The sequence below is a fragment of the Bombina bombina genome, chromosome 4 (assembly GCF_027579735.1).
Source record: "Bombina bombina isolate aBomBom1 chromosome 4, aBomBom1.pri, whole genome shotgun sequence".
In the NCBI taxonomy this organism is placed as follows: domain Eukaryota; kingdom Metazoa; phylum Chordata; class Amphibia; order Anura; family Bombinatoridae; genus Bombina; species Bombina bombina.
The window spans coordinates 1,073,482,781-1,073,508,050 of record NC_069502.1 but is presented as its reverse complement, the minus strand read 5'-3'; the positions used below and the strand labels follow the sequence as shown (position 1 = coordinate 1,073,508,050).

At 43.0% G+C, this 25,270-nt stretch overlaps 1 protein-coding gene across 1 annotated transcript in view; it reads right to left on the bottom strand.

Moving 5' to 3' along the window:
* Positions 1-25,270, bottom strand: part of FBXO11 (F-box protein 11) — a 379,957-nt gene that overhangs the window by 168,132 nt on the left and 186,555 nt on the right. The window contains exon 5 of the mRNA XM_053712228.1: positions 12,018-12,147. Within this exon, the coding sequence (XP_053568203.1) occupies positions 12,018-12,147 (130 nt within the window). The remainder of the gene's footprint in view (positions 1-12,017; positions 12,148-25,270) is intronic.

The following is a 25,270-nucleotide window of genomic DNA, read 5'->3' as shown; positions in this document are numbered from 1 at the left end:
TTATGAGCTACGGGAGGAACTAAAAGTGTTTTTGACTAATGAGAGATGCGATGACGCAAAGCAGCTTGCAAGTGATGAGTGGTGTGCAAGGCTGGCATACTTGGCAGATATGTTTCAGCATCTGAATGAACTGAACACACGAATGCAAGGCCGAAATGAAAACCTGCTCACAATCACAGATAAAATTAACGGATTCCGTTCAAAGCTGAACCTCTGGCGACAACATCTGGAAAGTGACAACATTGACATGTTCCCACTCACCCAGAAATGTCAAGGAGATGTCAACACTTCTGTACTGTTTGAGATAATTGGTAAACATTTGAAAACCCTTGAGGAGAAGTTGTCATTTTATTTCCCCTCAACCTCCACTGAATGCCTTGACTGGGTTAGAGACCCATATAGCTCAGGAGCAGTTTTTGGAAAGGACATGACTTTGCAGGAACAAGAGGAACTAACTGTACTGAGACAAGACCGTGGTTTAAAGCTAAGCTTTGCTGATCTACCTTTGGACAGTTTTTGGTTGACTGCTGCCAAGGAGTTCCCCATTCTGGCAAACAAAGCTTTTTCAACATTGCTCTCATTTTCCACAACATATCTCTGTGAACTGAGCTTTTCAAGCATGACTGCTATAAAAACTAAAAACAGAGAGAGACTGAGGGCTGTTGAGGAAGAGCTTCGTGTGTGCCTTTCTTCAGTTCCTGCCAGGATATCGGCTTTGTGTTTATCTAAACAGGCCCAGGTTTCACACTGAGTTAGTAACTATACAAATTGAGAGACTAAACGGTTACTTTTTGTTTATTGTTCGTGTTTCCTCACTACTGTTGTTCACTTTGGTGTACCACTGTACTCAGTACTGTATTTTTGTAATAAATTATTTTTTCTTCATTGTTCATTTTTGTTTTTTGCACTTGTTGATGTTTTGTTGTTGATGCATGTTGTTGTTCTCAGTGAGATTTTTATGGTTATTATTGTGCCTCTAGCTTTGGCAATACAGTTATAGTGACTGTCATGCATGCTAATAAAGCTTAATTTAATTGAATCGCTACAATGTGCGATTTATTACAATTTTGGGATGGTGGTGTGCCACAGGATTTTTTAATGTAAAAAAGTGTGCCACGGCAAAAAAAAGGTTGAAAATCACTGTTCTACACAATGTAAGAATGCCTGTCTCTTTATTTGGTTTGAAGATAAGTGAGACATGTGGAACCTTCCCCTTGGGGGTAGGTCCTTGAATTCCAGAAGATAACCCTGAGAGACTATTTCTAGTTTCCAAGGATCCTGAACATCTCTTGCCCAAGCCTGAGCGAAGAGAGAGAGTCTGCCCCCTACTAGATCCGGTCCCGGATCGGGGGCTACCCCTTCATGCTGTCTTGGTAGCAGCAGCAGGCTTCTTGGCCTGTTTACCTTTGTTCCAGCCTTGCATTGGTTTCCAAGCTGGTTTAGTCTGGGAAGCGTTACCCTCTTGTCTAGAGGCTGCAGAGTTGGAAGCCGGTCCGTTCCTGAAATTGCGAAAGGAACAAAAATTGGACTTATTCTTAGCCTTGAAAGGTTTATCTTGTGGGAGGGCATGGCCCTTCCCCCCAGTGATGTCTGAAATAATCTCTTTCAATTCTGGCCCGAAAAGGGTCTTACCTTTGAAAGGGATATTAAGCAATTTTGTCTTGGAAGATACATCCGCCTACCAAGACTTTAGACAGAGCGCTCTGCACGCCACAATTGCAAACCCTGAATTTTCCGCCGCTAACCTCGCTAACTGCAAAGCGGCGTCTAAAATAAAGGAATTAGCTAACTTAAGTGCATGAATTCTGTCCATGACTTCCTCATACGGAGTCTCCCTACTGAGCGACTTTTCCAGTTCTTCGAACCAGAACCACGCCGCTGTAGTGACAGGAATAATGCGCGAAATAGGTTGAAGGAGGTAACCTTGCTGTACAAAAATCTTTTTAAGCAAACCCTCCAATTTTTTATCCATAGGATCTTTGAAAGCACAATTGTCCTCAATAGGAATGGTCGTGCGTTTGGCTATTGTAGAAACCGCCCCCTCGACCTTAGGGACTGTTTGCCATAAGTCCTTCCTGGGGTCGACCATAGGGAACAATTTCTTAAATATAGGAGGAGGGACAAAAAGGTATGCCTGGCTTCTCCCACTCCTTATTTACTATGTCCGCCACCCGTTTAGGTATCGGAAAAGCATCAGGGTGCACCGGGACCTCAAGGAACATGTTCATCTTGCACAATTTTTCTGGGATGACCAGATTGTCACAATCATCCAGAGTAGATAGCACCTCCTTAAGTAATGCGCGGAGATGCTCTAATTTAAATGTCACAACATCAGGTTCTGCCTGCTGAGAAATTCTTCCTGTATCAGAAATTTCCCCATCTGACAAACCCTCCCTCACTGCCACTTCAGATTGGTGTGAGGGTATGACAGAAAAATTATCATCAGCGCCCTCCTGCTCTACAGTGTTTAAAACAGAGCAATCACGCTTTCTCTGAAATGCTGGCATTTTGGATAAAATATTTGCTATGGAGTTATCCATTACTGCCGTCAATTGTTGCATAGTAACAAGCATTGGCGCGCTAGAAGTACTAGGGGTCGCCTGCGCGGGCATAACTGGTATAGACACAGAAGGAGAAGATGTAGAACTATGTCTACTTCCTTCATCTGAGGAATCATCCTGGGCAACTTTACTATTTGTGACAGTACTGTCCTTACTGTGTTTGGACGCTGTGGCACAATTATCACACATATTTGAAGGGGGAACCACATTGGCTTCCATACATACAGAACATGATCTATCTGAAGGCACAGACATGTTAAACAGGCTTAAACTGGTTAATAAAGCACAAAAACCGTTTTAAAACAAAACCGTTACTGTCTCTTTAAATGTTAAACAGGGCACACTTTATTACTGAATATGTGAAAAACTATGAAGGAATAATCCAATCTTTACCAAATTTTCACCACAGTGTCTTAATGCATTCAAAGTATTGCACCCCAATTTTCAAGCTGTTAACCCTTAAAATGAGGAAACCGGAGCCGTTTACAATTTTAACCCCTTACAGTCCCAGCCACAGCCTTTGCTGCGACTTCACCAATCCCAGGGGGGTATACGATACCAAATGAAGCCTTCTAGGAACGTTTTCAGTGGATTCCAGACCCTCACACATGCAGCTGCATGTACTGTTCTCAAAAGTAACTGCGCAGTAATGGCGCGAAAAACAGAATTTATGTTTACCTGATAAATTTCTTTCTCCAACGGTGTGTCCGGTCCACGGCGTCATCCTTACTTGTGGGATATTCTCTTCCCCAACAGGAAATGGCAAAGAGCCCAGCAAAGCTGGTCACATGATCCCTCCTAGGCTCCGCCTACCCCAGTCATTCGACCGACGTTAAGGAGGAATAATAGCATAGGAGAAACCATATGGTACCGTGGTGACTGTAGTTAAAGAAAATAAATTATCAGACCTGATTAAAAAAACCAGGGCGGGCCGTGGACCGGACACACCGTTGGAGAAAGAAATTTATCAGGTAAACATAAATTCTGTTTTCTCCAACATAGGTGTGTCCGGTCCACGGCGTCATCCTTACTTGTGGGAACCAATACCAAAGCTTTAGGACACGGATGAAGGGAGGGAGCAAATCAGGTCACCTAAATGGAAGGCACCACGGCTTGCAAAACCTTTCTCCCAAAAATAGCCTCAGAAGAAGCAAAAGTATCAAACTTGTAAAATTTGGTAAAAGTGTGCAGTGAAGACCAAGTCGCTGCCCTACATATCTGATCAACAGAAGCCTCGTTCTTGAAGGCCCATGTGGAAGCCACAGCCCTAGTGGAATGAGCTGTGATTCTTTCGGGAGGCTGCCGTCCGGCAGTCTCGTAAGCCAATCTGATGATGCTTTTAATCCAAAAAGAGAGAGAGGTAGAAGTTGCTTTTTGACCTCTCCTTTTACCTGAATAAACAACAAACAAGGAAGATGTTTGTCTAAAATCCTTTGTAGCATCTAAATAGAATTTTAGAGCGCGAACAACATCCAAATTGTGTAACAAGCGTTCCTTCTTTGAAACTGGTTTCGGACACAGAGAAGGTACGATAATCTCCTGGTTAATGTTTTTGTTAGAAACAACTTTTGGAAGAAAACCAGGTTTAGTACGTAAAACCACCTTATCTGCATGGAACACCAGATAAGGAGGAGAACACTGCAGAGCAGATAATTCTGAAACTCTTCTAGCAGAAGAAATTGCAACTAAAAACAAAACTTTCCAAGATAATAACTTAATATCAACGGAATGTAAGGGTTCAAACGGAACCCCCTGAAGAACTGAAAGAACTAAATTGAGACTCCAAGGAGGAGTCAAAGGTTTGTAAACAGGCTTGATTCTAAGCAAAGCCTGAACAAAGGCTTGAACATCTGGCACAGCTGCCAGTTTTTTGTGGAGTAACACCGACAAGGCAGAAATCTGTCCCTTCAGGGAACTTGCCGATAATCCTTTTTCCAATCCTTCTTGAAGGAAGGATAGAATCCTAGGAATCTTAACCTTGTCCCAAGGGAATCCTTTAGATTCACACCAACAGATATATTTTTTCCAAATTTTGTGGTAAATCTTTCTAGTTACAGGCTTTCTGGCCTGAACAAGAGTATCGATAACAGAATCTGAGAAACCTCGCTTCGATAAAATCAAGCGTTCAATCTCCAAGCAGTCAGCTGGAGTGAAACCAGATTCGGATGTTCGAACGGACCCTGAACAAGAAGGTCTCGTCTCAAAGGTAGCTTCCAAGGTGGAGCCGATGACATATTCACCAGATCTGCATACCAAGTCCTGCGTGGCCACGCAGGAGCTATCAAGATCACCGACGCCCTCTCCTGATTGATCCTGGCTACCAGCCTGGGGATGAGAGGGAACGGCGGGAACACATAAGCTAGTTTGAAGGTCCAAGGTGCTACTAGTGCATCCACTAGAGCCGCCTTGGGATCCCTGGATCTGGACCCGTAGCGAGGAACTTTGAAGTTCTGACGAGAGGCCATCAGATCCATGTCTGGAATGCCCCATAGTTGAGTGACTTGGGCAAAGATTTCCGGATGGAGTTCCCACTCCCCCGGATGCAATGTCTGACGACTCAGAAAATCCGCTTCCCAATTTTCCACTCCCGGGATGTGGATAGCAGACAGGTGGCAGGAGTGAGACTCCGCCCATAGAATGATCTTGGTCACTTCTTCCATCGCTAGGGAACTCCTTGTTCCCCCCTGATGGTTGATGTACGCAACAGTCGTCATGTTGTCTGATTGAAACCGTATAAACTTGGTCCTCGCTAGCTGAGGCCAAGCCTTGAGAGCATTGAATATCGCTCTCAGTTCCAGAATATTTATCGGTAGAAGAGATTCTTCCCGAGACCAAAGACCCTGAGCTTTCAGGGATCCCCAGACCGCGCCCCAGCCCATCAGACTGGCGTCGGTCGTGACAATGACCCACTCTGGTCTGCGGAATGTCATCCCTCGTGACAGGTTGTCCAGGGACAGCCACCAACGGAGTGAGTCTCTGGTCCTCTGATTTACTTGTATCTTTGGAGATAAGTCTGTATAGTCCCCATTCCACTGACTGAGCATGCACAGTTGTAATGGTCTTAGATGAATGCGCGCAAAAGGAACTATGTCCATTGCCGCTACCATCAACCCGATCACTTCCATGCACTGAGCTACGGAAGGAAGAGGAACGGAATGAAGAATTCGACAAGAGTCCAGAAGCTTTGTCTTTCTGGCCTCTGTTAGAAAAATCCTCATTTCTGAGGAGTCTATAATTGTTCCCAAGAAGGGAACCCTTGTTGACGGGGATAGAGAACTCTTTTCCACGTTCACTTTCCAGCCGTGAGATCTGAGAAAGGCCAGGACGATGTCCGTGTGAGCCTTTGCTCGAGGGAGGGACGACGCTTGAATCAGAATGTCGTCCAGGTAAGGTACTACTGCAATGCCCCTTGGTCTTAGCACCGCTAGAAGGGACCCTAGTACCTTTGTGAAAATCCTTGGAGCAGTGGCTAATCCGAAAGGAAGCGCCACGAACTGGTAATGTTTGTCTAGGAATGCAAACCTTAGGAACCGATGATGTTCCTTGTGGATAGGAATATGTAGATACGCATAATTTAAATCCACCGTGGACATGAATTGACCTTCCTGGATGGAAGGAAGGATAGTTCGAATGGTTTCCATCTTGAACGATGGGACCTTGAGAAATTTGTTTAAGATCTTGAGATCTAGGATTGGTCTGAACGTTCCCTCTTTTTTGGGAACTATGAACAGATTGGAGTAGAACCCCATCCCTTGTTCTCTCAATGGAACAGGATGAATCACTCCCATTTTTAACAGGTCTTCTACACAATGTAAGAACGCCTGTCTTTTTATGTGGTCTGAAGACAACTGAGACCTGTGGAACCTCCCCCTTGGGGGAAGTCCCTTGAATTCCAGAAGATAACCCTGGGAGACTATTTCTAGCGCCCAAGGATCCAGAACATCTCTTGCCCAAGCCTGAGCGAAGAGAGAGAGTCTGCCCCCCACCAGATCCGGTCCCGGATCGGGGGCCAATATTTCATGCTGTCTTGGTAGCAGTGGCAGGTTTCTTGGCCTGCTTTCCCTTGTTCCAGCCTTGCATTGGTCTCCAAGCTGGCTTGGCCTGAGAAGTATTACCCTCTTGCTTAGAGGACGTAGCACCTTGGGCTGGTCCGTTTTTACGAAAGGGACGAAAATTAGGTCTATTTTTTGCCTTGAAAGGCCGATCCTGAGGAAGGGCATGGCCCTTACCCCCAGTGATATCAGAGATAATCTCTTTCAAGTCAGGACCAAACAGCGTTTTCCCCTTGAAAGGAATGTTTAGTAGCTTGTTCTTGGAAGACGCATCAGCCGACCAAGATTTCAACCAAAGCGCTCTGCGCGCCACAATAGCAAACCCAGAATTCTTAGCCGCTAACTTAGCCAATTGCAAAGAGGCGTCTAGAGTGAAAGAATTAGCCAATTTGAGAGCATTGACTCTGTCCATAATCTCCTCATAAGGAGGAGAGTCACTATCGAGCACCTTAATCAGTTCATCAAACCAGAAATATGCGGCTGTAGTGACAGGGACAATGCATGAAATGGGTTGTAGAAGGTAACCCTGCTGAACAAACATCTTTTTAAGCAAACCTTCTAATTTTTTATCCATAGGATCTTTGAAAGCACAACTATCCTCTATGGGAATAGTGGTGCGTTTGTTTAAAGTAGAAACCGCTCCCTCGACCTTGGGGACTGACTGCCATAAGTCCTTTCTGGGGTCGACCATAGGAAACAATTTTTTAAATATGGGGGGAGGGACGAAAGGAATACCGGGCCTTTCCCATTCTTTATTAACAATGTCCGCCACCCGCTTGGGTATAGGAAAAGCTTCTGGGAGCCCCGGCACCTCTAGGAACTTGTCCATTTTACATAGTTTCTCTGGGATGACCAAATTTTCACAATCATCCAGAGTGGATAATACCTCCTTAAGCAAAATGCGGAGATGTTCCAATTTAAATTTAAAAGTAATCACATCAGATTCAGCCTGCTGAGAAATGTTCCCTAAATCAGTAATTTCTCCCTCAGACAAAACCTCCCTGGCCCCCTCAGATTGGGTTAGGGGCCCTTCAGAGATATTAATATCAGCGTCGTCATGCTCTTCAGTAACTAAAACAGAGCATCCACGCTTACGCTGACAAGGGTTCATTTTGGCTAAAATGTTTTTGACAGAATTATCCATTACAGCCGTTAATTGTTGCATAGTAAGGAGTATTGGCGCGCTAGATGTACTAGGGGCCTCCTGAGTGGGCAAGACTCGTGTAGACGAAGGAGGGAATGATGCAGTACCATGCTTACTCCCCTCACTTGAGGAATCATCTTGGGCATCATTGTCATTATCACATAAATCACATTTATTTAAATGAATAGGAATTCTGGCTTCCCCACATTCAGAACACAGTCTATCTGGTAGTTCAGACATGTTAAACAGGCATAAACTTGATAAGAAAGTACAAAAAGCGTTTTGAAATAAAACCGTTACTGTCACTTTAAATTTTAAACTGAACACACTTTATTACTGCAATTGCGAAAAAACATGAAGGAATTGTTCAAAATTCACCAAACTTTCACCACAGTGTCTTAAAGCCTTGAAAATATTGCACACCAATTTTGGAAGCTTTAACCCTTAAAATAACGGAACCGGAGCCGTTTTAAGCTTTAACCCCTTTACAGTCCCTGGCATCTGCTTTGCTGAGACCCAACCAAACCCAAAGGGGAATACGATACCAAATGACGCCTTCAGAAAGTCTTTTCTAAGTATCAGAGCTCCTCTCACATGCGACTGCATGCCATGCCTCTCAAAAACAAGTGCGCAACACCGGCGCGAAAATGAGACTCTGCCTATGCTTTGGGAAAGCCCCTAAAGAATAAGGTGTCTAAAACAGTGCCTGCCGATATTATTATATCAAAATACCCAGAATAAATGATTCCTCAAGGCTAAATAAGTGTTAATATCAATCGATTTAGCCCAAAAAAGGTCTACAGTTTAAATAAGCCCTTGTGAAGCCCTTATTTACAATCGTAATAAACATGGCTTACCGGATCCCATAGGGAAAATGACAGCTTCCAGCATTACATCGTCTTGTTAGAATGTGTCATACCTCAAGCAGCAAAGGACTGCAAACTGTTCCCCCAACTGAAGTTAATTGCTCTCAACAGTCCTGTGTGGAACAGCCATGGATTTTAGTTACGGTTGCTAAAATCATTTTCCTCATACAAACAGAATTCTTCATCTCTTTTCTGTTTCTGAGTAAATAGTACGTACCAGCACTATTTGAAAATAACAAACTCTTGATTGAATAATGAAAAACTACAGTTAAACACTAAAAAACTCTAAGCCATCTCCGTGGAGATGTTGCCTGTACAACGGCAAAGAGAATGACTGGGGTAGGCGGAGCCTAGGAGGGATCATGTGACCAGCTTTGCTGGGCTCTTTGCCATTTCCTGTTGGGGAAGAGAATATCCCACAAGTAAGGATGACGCCGTGGACCGGACACACCTATGTTGGAGAAATGAGGCTCTGCCTACTACAGAGAAAGGCCCTTCCTGACTGGGAAGGTGTCTTAACAAGTGCCTGGCGTTAAAAACGTTCCCCAATGTTATAAAAGTGTGAAATTCAACTTCAAACTGCATATAATCCTTAAATAAAGCAATCGATTTAGCCCCTAAAAGTGTCTACCAGTTTATAGCCCATAATAAGCCCTTTATTCTATTTGAGACTAAGAAAATGGCTTACCGATCCCCATGAGGGAAAAATGACAGCCTTCCAGCATTACACAGTCTTGTTAGAAAAATGGCTAGTCATACCTTGAGCAGAAAAGTCTGCAAACTGTTCCCCCCAACTGAAGTTCTCTCAGCTCAACAGTCCTGTGTGGGAACAGCAATCGATTTTAGTTACTGCTGCTAAAATCATACTCCTCTTTTAAACAGAACTCTTCATCTCTTTCTGTTTCAGAGTAAATAGTACATACCAGCACTATTTTAAAATAACAAACTCTTGATAGAAGAATAAAAAAACTACAACTAAACACCACATACTCTTCACCATCTCCGTGGAGATGCTACTTGTTCAGAGCGGCAAAGAGAATAACTGGGGGGGCGGAGCCTGGGAGGGACTATATGGACAGCTTTTGCTGTGCTCTTTGCCATTTCCTGTTGGGGAAGAGAATATTCCCACAAGTTATGGATGACGCCGTGGACCGGACACACCAATGTTGGAGAAATGACTCCTGCACCTCCTACCTGCCCCCAGGGTACTGAAAAATGACTCGACAACGATCCGGTGATCAGAACACAACTTTAGGCCCCACCGGAGCTAATGCCTGCTGCCTTCTTAGTCAGAGTAAACTGCGCGTCTGAGCGTGCAAAACAGCCCCAATACAGAAATGTCAAAGCAATATGTATAAAACACAGGAATTTCAGTAACACCCTCAGTGATACAGGTCTACTGCTTACCCCTTCCCTTGCAGGAAAAAATGTCAGCCAGTTCTGATATAACAAGTCTCCTCAGAAATAAAAGACTGAACATACCTCAATGCTGCTTGTAGCATGATACCGTTCTCCACACTGAAGATTTCTCTTGCACTACCTTCAGAAGCTCTGTGGGAACCAAAATGGATCTTAGTTACATCTGCTAAGATCATCAACCTCAGGGCAGAAATCTTCTTCATTCCATATCTCCCTGAGGAAAATAGTACTCACCAGTACCATTTAAAATAAAAAACTTCTTGATTGAAGAATCTAAAACTATCACCTCACTTTACCTCTTCCTATTACTAACACAGGCAAAGAGAATGACTGGGGGTGGAGGGAAGGGAGGAGCTATATATACAGCTCTGCTGTGGTGCTCTTTGCCACTTCCTGTTAGCAGGAGGTTAATATCCCACAAGGATGAAATCCGTGGACTTGTCGTATCTTGTAGAAGAAACTAAATTGTGGGTGTGGTGAGGGGTGTATTTATATGCATTTTGAGGTTTGGGAAACTTTGCCCCTCCTGGTAGGATTGTATATCCCATACGTCACTAGCTCATGGACTCTTGCCAATTACATGAAAGAAATACAATTTCAGTATTTAGATAGATCATGCAATTTTAAACAACTTTCCAATATACTCCTATTATCAAACTTGATTTGTTCTCTTGGTATCCTTTGTTGGAATCCACCAGTTCACAATCACAAACAAAATAACCAATATGAAGGGTAACATTTAAAAAGGCCAAATCTCAACTTACAGGATTTGAAAGTAACAGTACTGAAAGGGAGCTTCAGATCCTAAAGGGAAAGAAGGATTTGGGAATACAAAATCCTAACCCTGTGAGATTCTTTCAATTTATGGTGGAACCTGATCCTTGGCTTTATGAACTCATATTTCCTAAGGATATGGCAAATCTACTAATTTCTTGATATTAAAACATTTACTCAGCACTATTTAATCATGCAGGTGACTAATTGTTTTACCCCCTACACAATGGAGACAGACAGCCTTTCACACAAGTTACAACATCCTCCTGCACCCTGTCTACCAGTTTTGTATGCATATACAAGTAACCATGTCCAGGAATCACAAACATCTTCACACATCACTGTGAAACCTTTTCTGAAGCTCTGACCATACAACTACAAAACAAAAATGTTCATGCTTTACATAGGTCATTTTTAAATGCATATACCTTACCCTGTATACTGTATATAAGAGCTTAATTTGCACATCAAAATGTCTGACCAAGGGCCCTTATTGTCCTGAAAGCTTGCAACTGTATCCACTATTTGTTAGCTATTAAAGGTATCACCTGTACAATTGATTGTTATTTTCTTACAAAAGGATTTTTAATACACTGGCTAACTAAGTACTGCCCTATTCCTGTATCTTTTGTTGAAAAGCATAACTAGAAAGGCTCAGGACCAGTGATACACTACTGGAAGCTAACTGCTGATTGTTGGCTGAACATATATGATTTCCCAGTAGTGCATTGCTGTGCCTTCAATAAATGATTGCCCATTCCCCAAGTTTTGCAAAGCACACATGGTTATATTAATAAACATTTTACTTATGTGATTACCTTTTATCTAAGCCTCTTTTTACAGCCCCCCAATCACATGGCTTTTTATTTATGTATGATCTAATGACTTGCATTTTAGCCAATTAGTGCAGTGTCAGCCACAACATCGAGAGAGAGGACAATGTTATCTATATGGCACACATGAATTAGCAGTCTCTTTTTGTGAAAAGCTGATAAGAAAGCATGTGATAAGTGGTTGTCTGTAGTGGCTTAGAAAAAAGGCAAAACTTTAGAAGTTTAAATGCTATAAAATATATTAACAATGTTGGTTGTGCAAAGCTAGGGAATGGGTAGTAAAGGTTATCTATCTTTAATAACAATTTTGGTGTTGACTGTCCCTTTAAAAGTTAAAAAAAAAAAAAAAAAAGTTAACAAATTCATACCAGTTGTTGAAAACTTTCCTTCCATGGATTCGGATGCTCATATTCTTCTGGGTTTATCTGATAGAACTTTCCGGGTTCAGGATGCATCATTGGTCGTGTATACTCAAACACCTCCATGTATAATCGTTTCCTGTAGTAAAAAAATAAATTTTAAAAAAATAAGACACTAAAACCACTAACATTTTCAGAATTAATGAGAGGAATTTAACAACTGCTGAGAGAAGTAAAGCAAATTTCATAGTAAAAGTTGCAAAGTTGTTATAAATTGTATGCTCTTTCTGAATTATGAAAGAAAATCTTTGGATTTCATGTCCCTTTAAATTACAGACTGTGACCCTTTATTCACTGTTACAAAAGCGAAACAGGACTTTGGAATTATTTCAGATGATTTGAAATTTGGTAAACAATGTAGTATTGCAGCAAGAAAGGACAGTGAAATCCTTGTTGTATAGGCATTAGTATTTGCCACTTTGCAGATAACTAGCTAGTCATCCTAAGTGTTGTGTGCAGTTCTGGAGGACATATTTCCAAAAAACAAATTATGCTTACTTGATAATTTAATTTCCATCTGTGGGAAGAGAGTCCACTGCTTCTTTCATTATTTGTGGGAATTAAGAACCTGGCAACCAGGAGGCGGCAAAGACACCCCAGTCAAAGGCTTAAATACCTCCCCCACTCCCCTCATCCCCCAGTCATTCTGCCAAAAGAAAAAGGAACAGTAGGAGAAATATCAGGGTATAAATGGTGCAAAAAGAATAATAATAAATTTAAGTTCGCCCTCCAGAGAAACGGACGGGAGCAGTGGACTCTTCTCCCACAGATGGAAATTAAATCATCATCAGGTAAGCATAATTTATGTTTGACATCTTAATGGGAGGAGAGTCCACTGCTTCATTCATTACTTGTGGGAACAAATACCCAAGCTCTAGAGTACACTGAATGAAGAAAACGGGAGCGTAAAAGGAGGAGGACCCTATACTCAGGGCACTGCAGCCTGCAGAACCTCTCTCTCAAAAGCTGCTTCCGCTGAAGCAAAAACATTAAATATGTAAAATGTTGCAAAAGAATGTAAAGAGGACCAAGTAGCCGCCTTACAAATCTGCTCCATAGAAGCCTCGTTCTTAAAGGCCCAAGAAGAGGCCACAGATCTAGTTGAATGAGCCGTAATCCTCAGAAGAGGCTTATGTCCCGCCGTCTCAATGCGAAACGGAGAACACTCATCAGCCAAAAGATAAGGAAGTCGAAGAGGCCCTCTGACCCCCAAGCTTCCTGGAAAAGAACAAACATATGAAGTTTGTCTAAATTCCTACATGGACTGAAGATAGGACTTCAAGGCACAACCACATCCAGAATTACGTTGAAAGGAACCACAATCTCTTGGTGTTGTGAATTGACACAACCTTAGAAAGAAAACCTAACTTGGTTCGTAGAACAACCTTATCAGCATGGAAAGCCAGATAAGCAGGGATGCATTGCAAGGCAGTAATTACAGATACTCTGTGCGCAATAGCCCATAGAAAAAGAACCTTCCAAGACATAGATTAATGTCTATGTCATGCATAGGCTCCAACGAAGCCCATGCAAAACCTAAAGAACAAGATTCAAACTCCAAGGAGGAGCAATAGATTGAAACACAGGTCTGATCCTAGCAGAGCCTTAACAAGTGACTGCACATCAGGAAGCTCAGCGAACCGCTTGTACAGTAACACAGACAGGGCCAAAATCTGACCCCCCAGGGGACTTGTAGAAAAGCCCTTCTTCAGTTGATCCTGGAGAACAGAATAAGTAGGTCCTCCACACCTTATGATAGATGAGCAACGAGCTTGAATGAGGGTAAAAGTAGCACTCAAACAACCCTCTCTTGGCTAGGACTAAGCGTTCAATCTCCACGCAGTCAGCCTCAGAGATCTAGACATAGATGAATAAAAGAACCTTTGTCCGCATATCCCTGCAACTAGGTAATTTCCCTGGAGGAGAAAACGACATCCCCACTAGTCCGCGAACCATATCGCGGCCAAGACAGAGCAATCAGTATCACTGACGCCTGCTTGGTTCGAGCCACTACACTAGGAAGTAGTGGTAATGGCTGTAAAATATAAAATTAGGTTAAACCTCCAAGGCACAGCTAATGCATCTGTTAGCTCCACCTGAGGATCCCTGTACCTCGACCCATAGCTGGGTAACTAGGTAATGAGAAGTCATAAGGTCTTCCTCTTGCAAATCTCTGCAAACACTCGGGATGGAGAGACCAATCCCCCGGATTAAAGTATTGTCTGCTGAGGAAAACCGCTTCCCAGTTGTCCACACCCAGAACGTGGATCGCTGACTGAGAACAAATGTGGGTCTCCGCCCACTCCAGAATCCAAGATACTTCCCTCATAGCTAGGGAGCTTCTGGTTCCCCCCTGATGGTTGATGTAAGCTACCGATGATATATTGTCTGATTGGAATCTGATAAACTGGGACGAACCCAGCAGAAGCCAAGCATTCAGAGCATTGTAAATTGCCCGAAGATTCAAAAAGCGAACAGGAAGGAGCTTTTCCTCTTGAGTCCATAGGCCTTTCCAGACAGACTCGCAACCGTAGTCACAATCACCCAGGATGGTCTTGAGACAGACATCCCTTCCGGACAAACACGCCAGAGAGCGATTCTCTCGATCCGTTGCCCAGAGAAATCTGTTGAGACAGATCCGAATGATCGCCGTTCCACTGCTTCAGCATGCGCAATTGCAACAGTCTGAGGTAAAACCTGGCAAGGAAACAATGTCCATGCTGGGAACTATGAGACCAATCGCCTCCATACACCGAGCCACAGATGGCCTTATGGCGGTCCGGAGGGCAAGACATGTTGAAGCTAGCCTGCAATGTCTCTGGTCTTCTTCCGAGGGGAAGAATGGACCTATTGTTTCCCTCTTGATCGAGGGGACATTTAAAACTTGTTTAAGCACATCAGGTCCAAATCGGACCCAAAGTTTCCTCCTTCTTTGGAACCACGAAAAGGTTTGAATAGTATCCCAAACCTCTAACTACGATAGGCACCAGGACAATAACTCCTAAGAGAACAGATCCCGTACGTACTCCAGAAAGGCTGAACTGCCCTTGGGTGGCAGAGACTTGAAACCTATCTTGTGACACTGAGATATAACCTCAAGGTGCACTTCCCTGAACCAAGCGACTGAAAAGAGCAACAGTTTGCCCCCTACACGAACCTGAAGAGGCCCAGGGACCACCCGTTCATGCCGACTTAGACTCGGCGGGTTTCTTGCTCTGCTTGGATTTATTCCAGAACTGAGACGGCGTCTTGGTTTGCTCAGGCTTAGTGGAGGACTGCTGACATGGGCTTTATCAAAAAAAAGAACGACAATTGTCCTTAGACTCGTTCATATTCTCTTGTGGTAGAAAGGCACGCTTGCCACCTGTGACCGTGGAGATAATTAAGTCCAGGCCTGGACCAAACAAAATCATTCCCTTAAAGGGGAGGGAAAAAAGTATAGATTTAGGATAAAAGTATAGATTTAGAAGTCATATCGCAGACCATGACTTCAGCCAGAGTCCGACTGGCCTGAACAGAAAAGGCTGAAGCTTTAGCATTTAGGCAAATAATCGGCCTAATAGCATCACAGATACAAGAATTAGCAACCCTCAAGGCCGTAAATCTTTCATGAGTAACATCGAGGGGACCTCATCACCCCGATCAATCCTATAAGGAGTCACACCAGAAGGTAGTTTCTCCAGCAACGGCCGCCTCCGGTTGAAACAAATATCCTGTATGTTGAAAACTGTCTTCACAGATTTTCCATTCTTTATCCATGGGCTCTTAAAACGAAGAGCTATCCTCAACCGAGATAGTAATATGTTAGGCAAGGGTGAAGATAGTGCCATCCCTTTTAGGGACGGAACCTCACAACTCCATAGAGAGTCCAGGGTCGGGAAACAATTTGTTAAAGGGAGAAGAGAGGAACAATCCAGTCTCATTCATTCTTAATATGTTCGCCATCTAACAGGAGCAGGGAAGGATAAGGTACCACCCTGTCCATCTGGTACCCTCCAGATGGAGGATCAGCAATGCAACGGGAAACTGCATGTGTAGAGAGAAAAGCATGTAGGGTACACCCTTCACTGGCTGACAACTCCTCAGGAGGTGGACGGCTCAGTGGTATCAAACATGTTTGATATTATCACATTAAGAAGACATATGGAAAATAATTGAGGGGGCGGTAAGGCCTCCTCACATTATAAAACAGGAATTGCTCTTTAGGAATAGAGGGCGTGCCCTCTATGTAACAAAATCCTCCATCGCTAGTGCAATAACCGGAGAACTATAAAAATAAAACATTTTATTAAAAAAAAAACTGCACCTTTATATCTCAATGGCTGTGTACTCACCACCTCCCATGACCCAAACAGTACAGAGAGTTAGGACTCCTCTCTGATAGACAGCCGGTCAGGAAAAAAGAAAAGAATCATATGGTGCACAATGCAGGACCGTCCCCGCTATGAGAAAAAGCACACCAAGCTTGTAAGCTCCATGGTGAAAGTTAAACCTGTATATTCCATAACAGCCTATGAGCCCATAATATCTCACACACAAAAGCAGCATAAAATCAAACATACATATAAGATTATTACCCCGTTCAATAATCCCCCTCAGGAGATATTAACCCTTGATTCAAATAAAGGAGTCACACTGTGACCCGGTCTTCTAGCGTTATCATACATGTATAAAAAAATTAAACGATCTTACCAGAATCTATGCTGTAGGAACACGGCCTTTCAAATGTGACAGGTTAGTAGCATCGCTCCTGACATGGACTTGAGAGCAGAAAGCAGGCAGGGAAACTTGTCAACGCTGATTGCTTAAGGAGCTGTTAATATGAGTCGGGATGGTTTTCGCAGAAGAACTCCCCCTGCATCTCCGGACTCTAACTTTCACCCATGCTCTCACTGAGAGGCCGACAGGACTACTTAAAACTACAGTCCCATTGCAAAGAGTACTACCCTCCATAAGAGACTACTCCGAATCTTCCGACATTTCTCTGCCAACCTCCTGTGACGAAAGGCAAAGAATGACTGGGGGATGAGGGGAGTGGGGATGTATTTAAGCCTTTGGCTGTGGTGTCTATGCCTCCTCCTGGTAGCCAGGTTCTTAATTCCCACAAGTAATGAATGAAGCAGTGGACTCTCCCCCCATTAAGATGGAAACAAATTATGCTTACCTGATAATTTAATTTCCATTGTAACGAGGAGAGTCCACGGCTTTGTTCATTATTTGTGGGAAATACAGAACCTGGCCACCAGGAGGAGGCAAAGACACCGCAGCCAAAGGCTTAAATACCTCCCCCCACTCCCCTCATCCCCAGTCATTCTGCCAAAGGAACAGTAGGAGAAATATCAGAGAAAAACAAAGAAATTTAGGTCTGCCCAACAGAAAACCGGACGGGAGCCGTGGACTCTCCTGGTAACGAGGGAAATAAAATCAGGTAAGCATAATTTATGTTTTCCATCCAACACGAGGAGAGTCCACAGCTTCATTCATTACTTGTGGGAAACCAATACCCAAGCTCTAGAGGACACTGAATGAAAAACGGGAGGGTAACAAGGAGACGGACCCTACCTATTCTGAGTGCACCACAGCATGCAAAACCTTTCTCCCAAAAGCTGCTTCAACTGAAGCAAAAAAGCCAAATTTGTAAAACTTTGTAAAAGTATGTAATGAGGACCAGGTAGCTGCCTTACAAATCTGCTCCATAGAGGCCTCATTCTTAAATGCCCAAGAAGAAGCCACAGCTCTAGTTGAGTGAGCCGTAATCCTCTGCTGAGACTTATGTCCCGCTGTCTCATAAGCCAAACTAATCATGCTCCTCAGCCAAAATGATAGGTAAGTAGAAGAAGCCTTCTGCACTTCCCCGAATAAACAACAAAGCAGAAGTTGGTCCGAAATCCTTCGTAGCTAGATAGAATTTCAAGGCTCGAACCACACAGAAGTTATGAAGTAACCGTTCCTTCGAAGAAGGTGGTTTAGGACACAAGGAAGGAACTACAATCTCCTGATTAATTCAGAGACTGTATAGAAGTGTGCCGAAGCAATGGCCAGTAGAAAAAGGACCTTCCAAGACAGAGTCTTAATGTCAAGAAAATGCATAGCCTCGAACGGAGGCCCCTGCAAAACCTTCAAAACCAAATTCATACTACAAGGAGGAGCAGAATGTCTAAACACAGGCCTAATCCTGGACAGAGCATGAATAAGAGACTGAATATCAGGGAACTCAGCGAGCTGCTTGTGCAACAGCACCGATAGAGCCGAAATCTGTCCTCTTAAGGATTTGGCGGCAAGTCCCTTCTCCAGACCGTCCTGGAGGAAGGAAAGAATTCTGGATACCTTGAAATTATGCCAGGAATATCCACGAGATTCACACCAGAGTAAGTAGGTCCTCCATACCTTATGATAGATGCGACGAGTAACCGGCTTTCTGGCTTGAGAGTATTAATCACCCTCTCAGAAAAACCTCTTCTGGCTAAGACTAAGCGTTCAATCTCCACGCAGTCAGCCTCAGAGAATCTAGATACTGATGCACAAAGGGCAACCTCCATGGAGGGAAAGATGACATCCCCACTAGATCCACAAACCACATCCTCCGCAGCAACGACGGAGCAATCAGAATAGTTGACACTTGCTCCTGTTTGATGCGTGCCAGTGGTAACGGTGGAAATATGTATACTAGGTTGAATCCCCAAGGCACTGCTAAAGCATCCATCAGTTTCGGCTGGGGATCCCTGGACCGCGACCAATATCTGGGTAGCTTGCAGTTGAGTCTGGACGCCATGAGATCTATCTCCTGAGTCCCCCAACTGTTGCAAATCTCTGCAAACACTTCGTGGAATGAAGAGACCATTCCCCCGGATAAAATGATTGTCTACTGAGAAAGTCTGCCACTCCAGTATGCGAGATACTTCCCTCATGGCTAGGGAGCTTCTTGTTCCCCCCTGGTGGTTGATGTAAGCCACCGAGGTAATGTTGTCCGACTGGAATCTGATGAAAGTGGACGAACCCAGGAGGCGCCAAGCATCCAGAGTGTTAAAGAGCGCCCGAAGTTCCAGGATATTGATCGGGAGAAGAGACTCCTTCTGATTCCACCTGCACTGTGCCTTCCTGGCACCCCAACCTGTAGTCACAATCTCCCAAGATTGTCTGAGGAAGGATGTTCCCTGGGACAGCTGTTCTGGACGGAGTCACCAAGAGACTCCCTCGACCCGTTGTCCAGAGAGATCAGTTGGGACAGGTCAGAGTGATCTCAGTTCCACTGCCTGCCTCAGCATGCACAGCTGAAAAGGCCTGAGATGGAATCTGGGGAAAGGAATGACATCTATAGTGGATACCATGAGCCCAATCCCCTCCATGCGTCTTGAGGATGATTGAAGGGCAAGACAGCTGGAGACAATCTTGCAACTTCTCTTGTCTGTTAGGAATATCTTCATGGCCATGGAGTCTATTATCGTGCCAAGGAACTCCACTCTGGTACTGGGAACCAGAGAACTCTTTCCTGAGTTTACCTTACATCCATGAGCTTGCAGGAGGAGGAGAAGAACTCTCGGATGGTCCTCTGCCAACTGGTAGGACTGAGGCTGAACCAGCATTTTGAGGTTTGGGAAACTTTGCCCCTCCTGGTAGGATTGTATATCCCATATGTCACTAGCTCATGGACTCTTGGCAATATGAAAGAAATGAATTTATCAGGTAAATTCTTACATAAATTATGTTTTTTTACTTTATTATATTGTTTTGTTTTATATTTTTCATTTTATATTCTCAGTAGTATTATTACACTGTATCTCGTAGGGGGCAGACTCTTTTTGCCGAGGGTTGGTTGAGAGACGTACAGGATCCTTGGGTTCTGGAAGTTGTTGCCCAGGGTTACAGGATAGTTTTCAAAACTCAATTCCAGAGATGCACAGTTGAAAATGCTGACAAGCTTCTTCTTCCGACTACCAGGAAGAGGAAATAAGAAAGGGCGCGCAATGTGATCCTCTAGTACCGCCCATCGTGGGTGTCGCCAAATCGAGTGATCTCCCGGTCATGCATATTGTTAAAAATGCTTTTTACCTCCAGCCCCAGTGCCTGCGCTAATACTGTCCACATATGACTCCTGACAACGTAGGAGCTTTGTGTAATAAATAAAGTGTCCCATATCCAATGAGCCTCTTTATTGTCCCTTGTATGAAATCAAGTGCCTAACTTTTTGAGTCCTTGTAAACCCCCAGTTAATAAGTCAGCACTTACCTCATAGTCTGCCCGACAGTAAGGCAGTTCCCAGGATTGAGAGGTCCTCTCCCTCACATGGACCTGTGACAAAAAAGGACTGAGTAAGATCCCTCAGTTTTTCAGAGTTAGGGCAGCATCAGTATGGGAGGCACAGTGAGAATTATGTCCAACCAGTTCCCATCGCTCTAAAGCCACCACTGCTCTACTGAAGAGACTGATATGGACTACGGCTACACCCTAGAACAGAACAGCACAATTTTGTACTACTTTTAAAAATAAACTCTTGATTGAAGAATCTTTCTAACACCTAATTTACCACCACCTCGCTCTAAACGTAGGCAAAGAGAATGACTGGGGTGGGAGGGAAGGGAGGTGATATTTAACAGCTTTGCTGTGGTGCTCTTTGCCGCCTCCTGCTGGGCAGGAGTAATATTCCCAATAGTAATTAGATGATCCGTGGACTCATCGTGTCATTAAAAAGAAAACTTTATATTAATACATAAAGTGCCAAACCATAGCTGAGTGTCTTAAGTAATGAAAACATACTTACCGAAAGACACCCATCCACATATAGCAGATAGCCAAACCAGTACTGAAAAAGTATCAGTAGAGGTAATGGAATATGAGAGTATATCCATCTGAAAAGGGAGGTAGGAGATGAATCTCTACGACCGATAACAGAGAACCTTTGAAAAGATTTCCTGTGAGGAAAACCATAGAATCAATAATAGGTGATACGCTTTTCACATCCCTCTGACAAACGCTGTACTCTGAGAGGAATCGGGCTTCAAAATGCTGAGAAGTGCATATCATAGAAGAAAATCAAGCACAAACTTACTTCACCACCTCCATAGGAGGTAAAGTTTGTAAAACTGAATTGTGGGTTTGGTGAGGGGTGTTTTTATAGGCATTTTGAGGTTTGGGAAACTTTGCCCCTCCTGGAAGGATTGTATATACACCATACATCACTAACTCATGGACTCTTGCCAATTACATGAAAGAAAGAACGATTACGACAATGTGTTCAGGAGGAACCTACAGAAGTAGATTAAATCTTTTCTAGGTGAACATTGACTCTTCCTCAGCTCATAAGCCAAGAGGAACCCAATAAGCTACGAACATTTTGAATTCCAAAACTAGAATTGCAAAAAATAAACATAAAATAATATCTGACTTTCCTTTAATAGCTTTTAAATACATGCGAGTATCTGCAAAGATGCTTCCAAGAACTCTTTCAATTTTCCAGAAAATTATCAAAGAATGAGGTAGGTATCAAAGAATTCACTTCAAATTGAGAAAATAAATACATGGCAAAAGCCTTGGTCTTTACTTTATCCTGATGATCAAATACGGACATAAGAAGAGCAAAGCACGTGGGTTTTTTTTTTTTTTTTTTTGGGGGGGGGGGAGGGAGAAGTGGCTGGGACGGATCTTGGTCAAACAGTTTCCCTGTTCAGGAGCTTTGTCCACTTGCAGCTTATTAAATGATGTCCATTGTATTATTTTGAGATAACTACAGATACAATAAGGATTCACTGCAAAAAGTATAGCAAATACTAATTTAATTTTCTTAGCAGTTAATTATTAGAAAAGAGAAAATTTGACATGGACGAGCCTGTAAAGATACAGTCTTCAAAGCACCCTGACGGATGTTTTAATCCTCCTTTGTATGCAAGACTCACCACTTGTCTCCGCTAGCTCACTCATATGCAAGAGCCACTGCACTAAGAGGACTTTCAGAAGTAATGCAGGAGGAAGTAAGCATAAAGCTTTTCTCAAAGCCAAGCAGAAGTATCCTGAAGTTGGGACGGATGAAGTGGAGGTGTGGACAGAGTCTGCTTCCAAGAGACGAATCCAGAACAATAAATTTTAAGGCGCTCTTGCATTCTCAAACCCAGATTTGAAGGGACATTAAAACACTAAATACAATATACTGTATAATACAATAATATAAAAGGGCACCTCCCTTTAATTATAAGTTCTGCCATTTTGGGACCAAGGTTACACTGCAGGTATCTGAAGGAGAGTTTCTGTACAAAACACATACTCACTGGAAAAACGTGAAAGATTTCAACCTGGCACCCATTACTAAAGGGAGGCAGGGAGTAACCTCAATACTATACTTGGAAAATGTACATTTCTGGTTCTCATTAAGCACTAAATACATTTTATAAGCTATGCATAGGCCAAAAGGATAATCTTTTGTCACATTCATTTGTAGTTACAAATTCTGAACTGCTCAACGTCTGATAGAATGCCATAAAAACAATTGAGAGCAAAACTAAAACATCTAGAAGAATCTTTATGCAACTGTGCATCAGAAATCTAAACTGGAACATGACTAGCTGAAATAGTATCTAGAGATAATTATGCCCTACTTAAAATGTGCACATTTCTTATGAGTGCTAATAAGAGGGAAATGTAACCAAAGTAATCAATTAGTGAAGAAAATTTTCAAGAAAAACTAGGAGAGGAGCACTAAGACTAAGGTACGTCCTGAACTTCTCTGAGTAACAGAAAAAACCTCCAAACGCTCCTCCAAATAGGAGATAGAGCCTTCAGGACTTCTATATCCCTGGAAAAAAGGAGTAGAAAACACCAAAAACAAATTTCTGACAACAGTACATGCATTAACTGCATGGGATAAAGGGTAAACGTAAGGTAAGAAAACAAAATTTATGCTTACCTGATAAATTTATTTATCTTGTGGTGTATCCAGTCCACGGGTTCATCCATTACTTGTGGGATATTCTCCTTCCCAACAGGAAGCTGCAAGAGGACACCCACAGCAGAGCTGTCTATATAGCTCCTCCCCTAACTGCCACCCCCAGTCATTCGACCGAAGACAAGCAAGAAAAAAAGGAGAAACTATAGGGTGCAGTGGTGACTGTAGTTTAAAAATAAAAAACACCTGCCTTAAAATGACAGGGCGGGCCGTGGACTGGATACACTACAAGAGAAATAAATTTATCAGGTAAGCATAAATTTTGTTTTCTCTTGTAAAGGTGTATCCAGTCCACGGGTTCATCCATTACTTGTGGGATACCAATACCAAAGCTTTAGGACACGGATGAAGGGAGGGACAAGGCAGGAACTTAAACGGAAGGCACCACTGCCTGTAAGACCTTTCACCCAAAAACAGCCTCCGAAGAAGCAAAAGTATCAAATTTATAGAATTTAGAAAAGGTATGAAGCGAAGACCAAGTCGCCGCCTTACAAATCTGTTCAACAGAGGCCTCATGTTTAAAAGCCCATGTGGAAGCTACTGCTCTAGTAGAATGAGTTGTAATTCTTTCAGGAGGCTGCTGGCCAGCAGTCTCATAAGCTAAGCGAATTATGCTTCTTAGCCAAAAGGAAAGAGAAGTTGCCGAAGCCTTTTGGCCTCTCCTCTGTCCAGAGTAGACAACAAACAAAGCATATGTTTGACGAAAATCTTTCGTAGCTTGTAAATAAAACTTTAAAGCACGAACCACATCAAGATTGTGCAATAGACGTTCCTTCTTTGAAAAAGGATTAAGACATAGGGAAGGAACAACAATCTCCTGATTGAAATTCTTATTAGATACCACCTTAGGCAGAAACCCAGGTTTGGTACGTAACACTACCTTATCTGCATGGAAAATCAGATAAGGGGAATCACACTGTAAAGCAGATAACTCAGAAACTCTTCGAGCCAAGGAGATAGCTACTAAAAATAGAACTTTCCAAGATAAAAGCTTAATATCTATGGAATGCAAAGGTTCAAACGGAACCCCTTGAAGAACTTTAAGAACTAAATTTAAACTCCATGGCGGAGCAACAGGTTTAAACACAGGCTTGATTCTAACTAAAGCCTGACAAAACGCCTGAACGTCTGGAACCTCAGCCAGACGTTTGTGCTAAAGGACAGAGCAGAAATCTGTCCCTTTAAGGAACTAGCTGACAATCCCTTCTCCAATCCTTCTTGGAGAAAACATAATTTATGCTTACCTGATAAATTCCTTTCTTCTGTAGTGTGATCAGTCCACGGGTCATCATTACTTCTGGGATATTAACTGCTCCCCTACAGGAAGTGCAAGAGGATTCACCCAGCAGAGCTGCATATAGCTCCTCCCCTCTACGTCACTCCCAGTCATTCGACCAAGGACCAACGAGAAAGGAAAAGCCAAGGGTGAAGTGGTGACTGGAGTATAAATTAAAAAATATTTACCTGCCTTAAAAACAGGGCGGGCCGTGGACTGATCACACTACAGAAGAAAGGAATTTATCAGGTAAGCATAAATTATGTTTTCTTCTGTTAAGTGTGATCAGTCCACGGGTCATCATTACTTCTGGGATACCAATACCAAAGCAAAAGTACACGGATGACGGGAGGGATAGGCAGACTCTTTATACAGAAGGAACCACTGCCTGAAGAACCTTTCTCCCAAAAATAGCCTCCGATGAAGCAAAGGTGTCAAATTTGTAAAATTTGGAAAAAGTATGAAGCGAAGACCAAGTTGCAGCCTTGCAAATCTGTTCAACAGAGGCCTCATTCTTGAAGGCCCAAGTGGAAGCCACAGCTCTAGTAGAATGAGCCGTAATTCTTTCAGGGGGCTGCTGTCCAGCAGTCTCATAAGCTAAACGAATTATGCTACGAAGCCAAAAAGAAAGAGAGGTAGCGGAAGCTTTTTGACCTCTCCTCTGCCCAGAGTAAATGACAGAGAAGACGTTTGTCGGAATTCCTTAGTTGCCTGCAAGTAAAATTTTAGAGCCCGGACTACATCCAGGTTGTGCAGTAGACGTTCCTTCTTTGAAGAAGGATTTGGGCATAAAGAAGGAACAACAATCTCTTGATTGATATTCCTGTTAGTAACTACCTTAGGTAAGAACCCAGGTTTAGTACGCAGGACTACCTTATCCGAATGAAAAATCAAATAAGGAGAATCACAATGTAAGGCTGATAATTCAGAGACTCTTCGAGCCGAGGAAATAGCCATTAAAAATAGAACTTTCCAAGATAACAACTTTATATC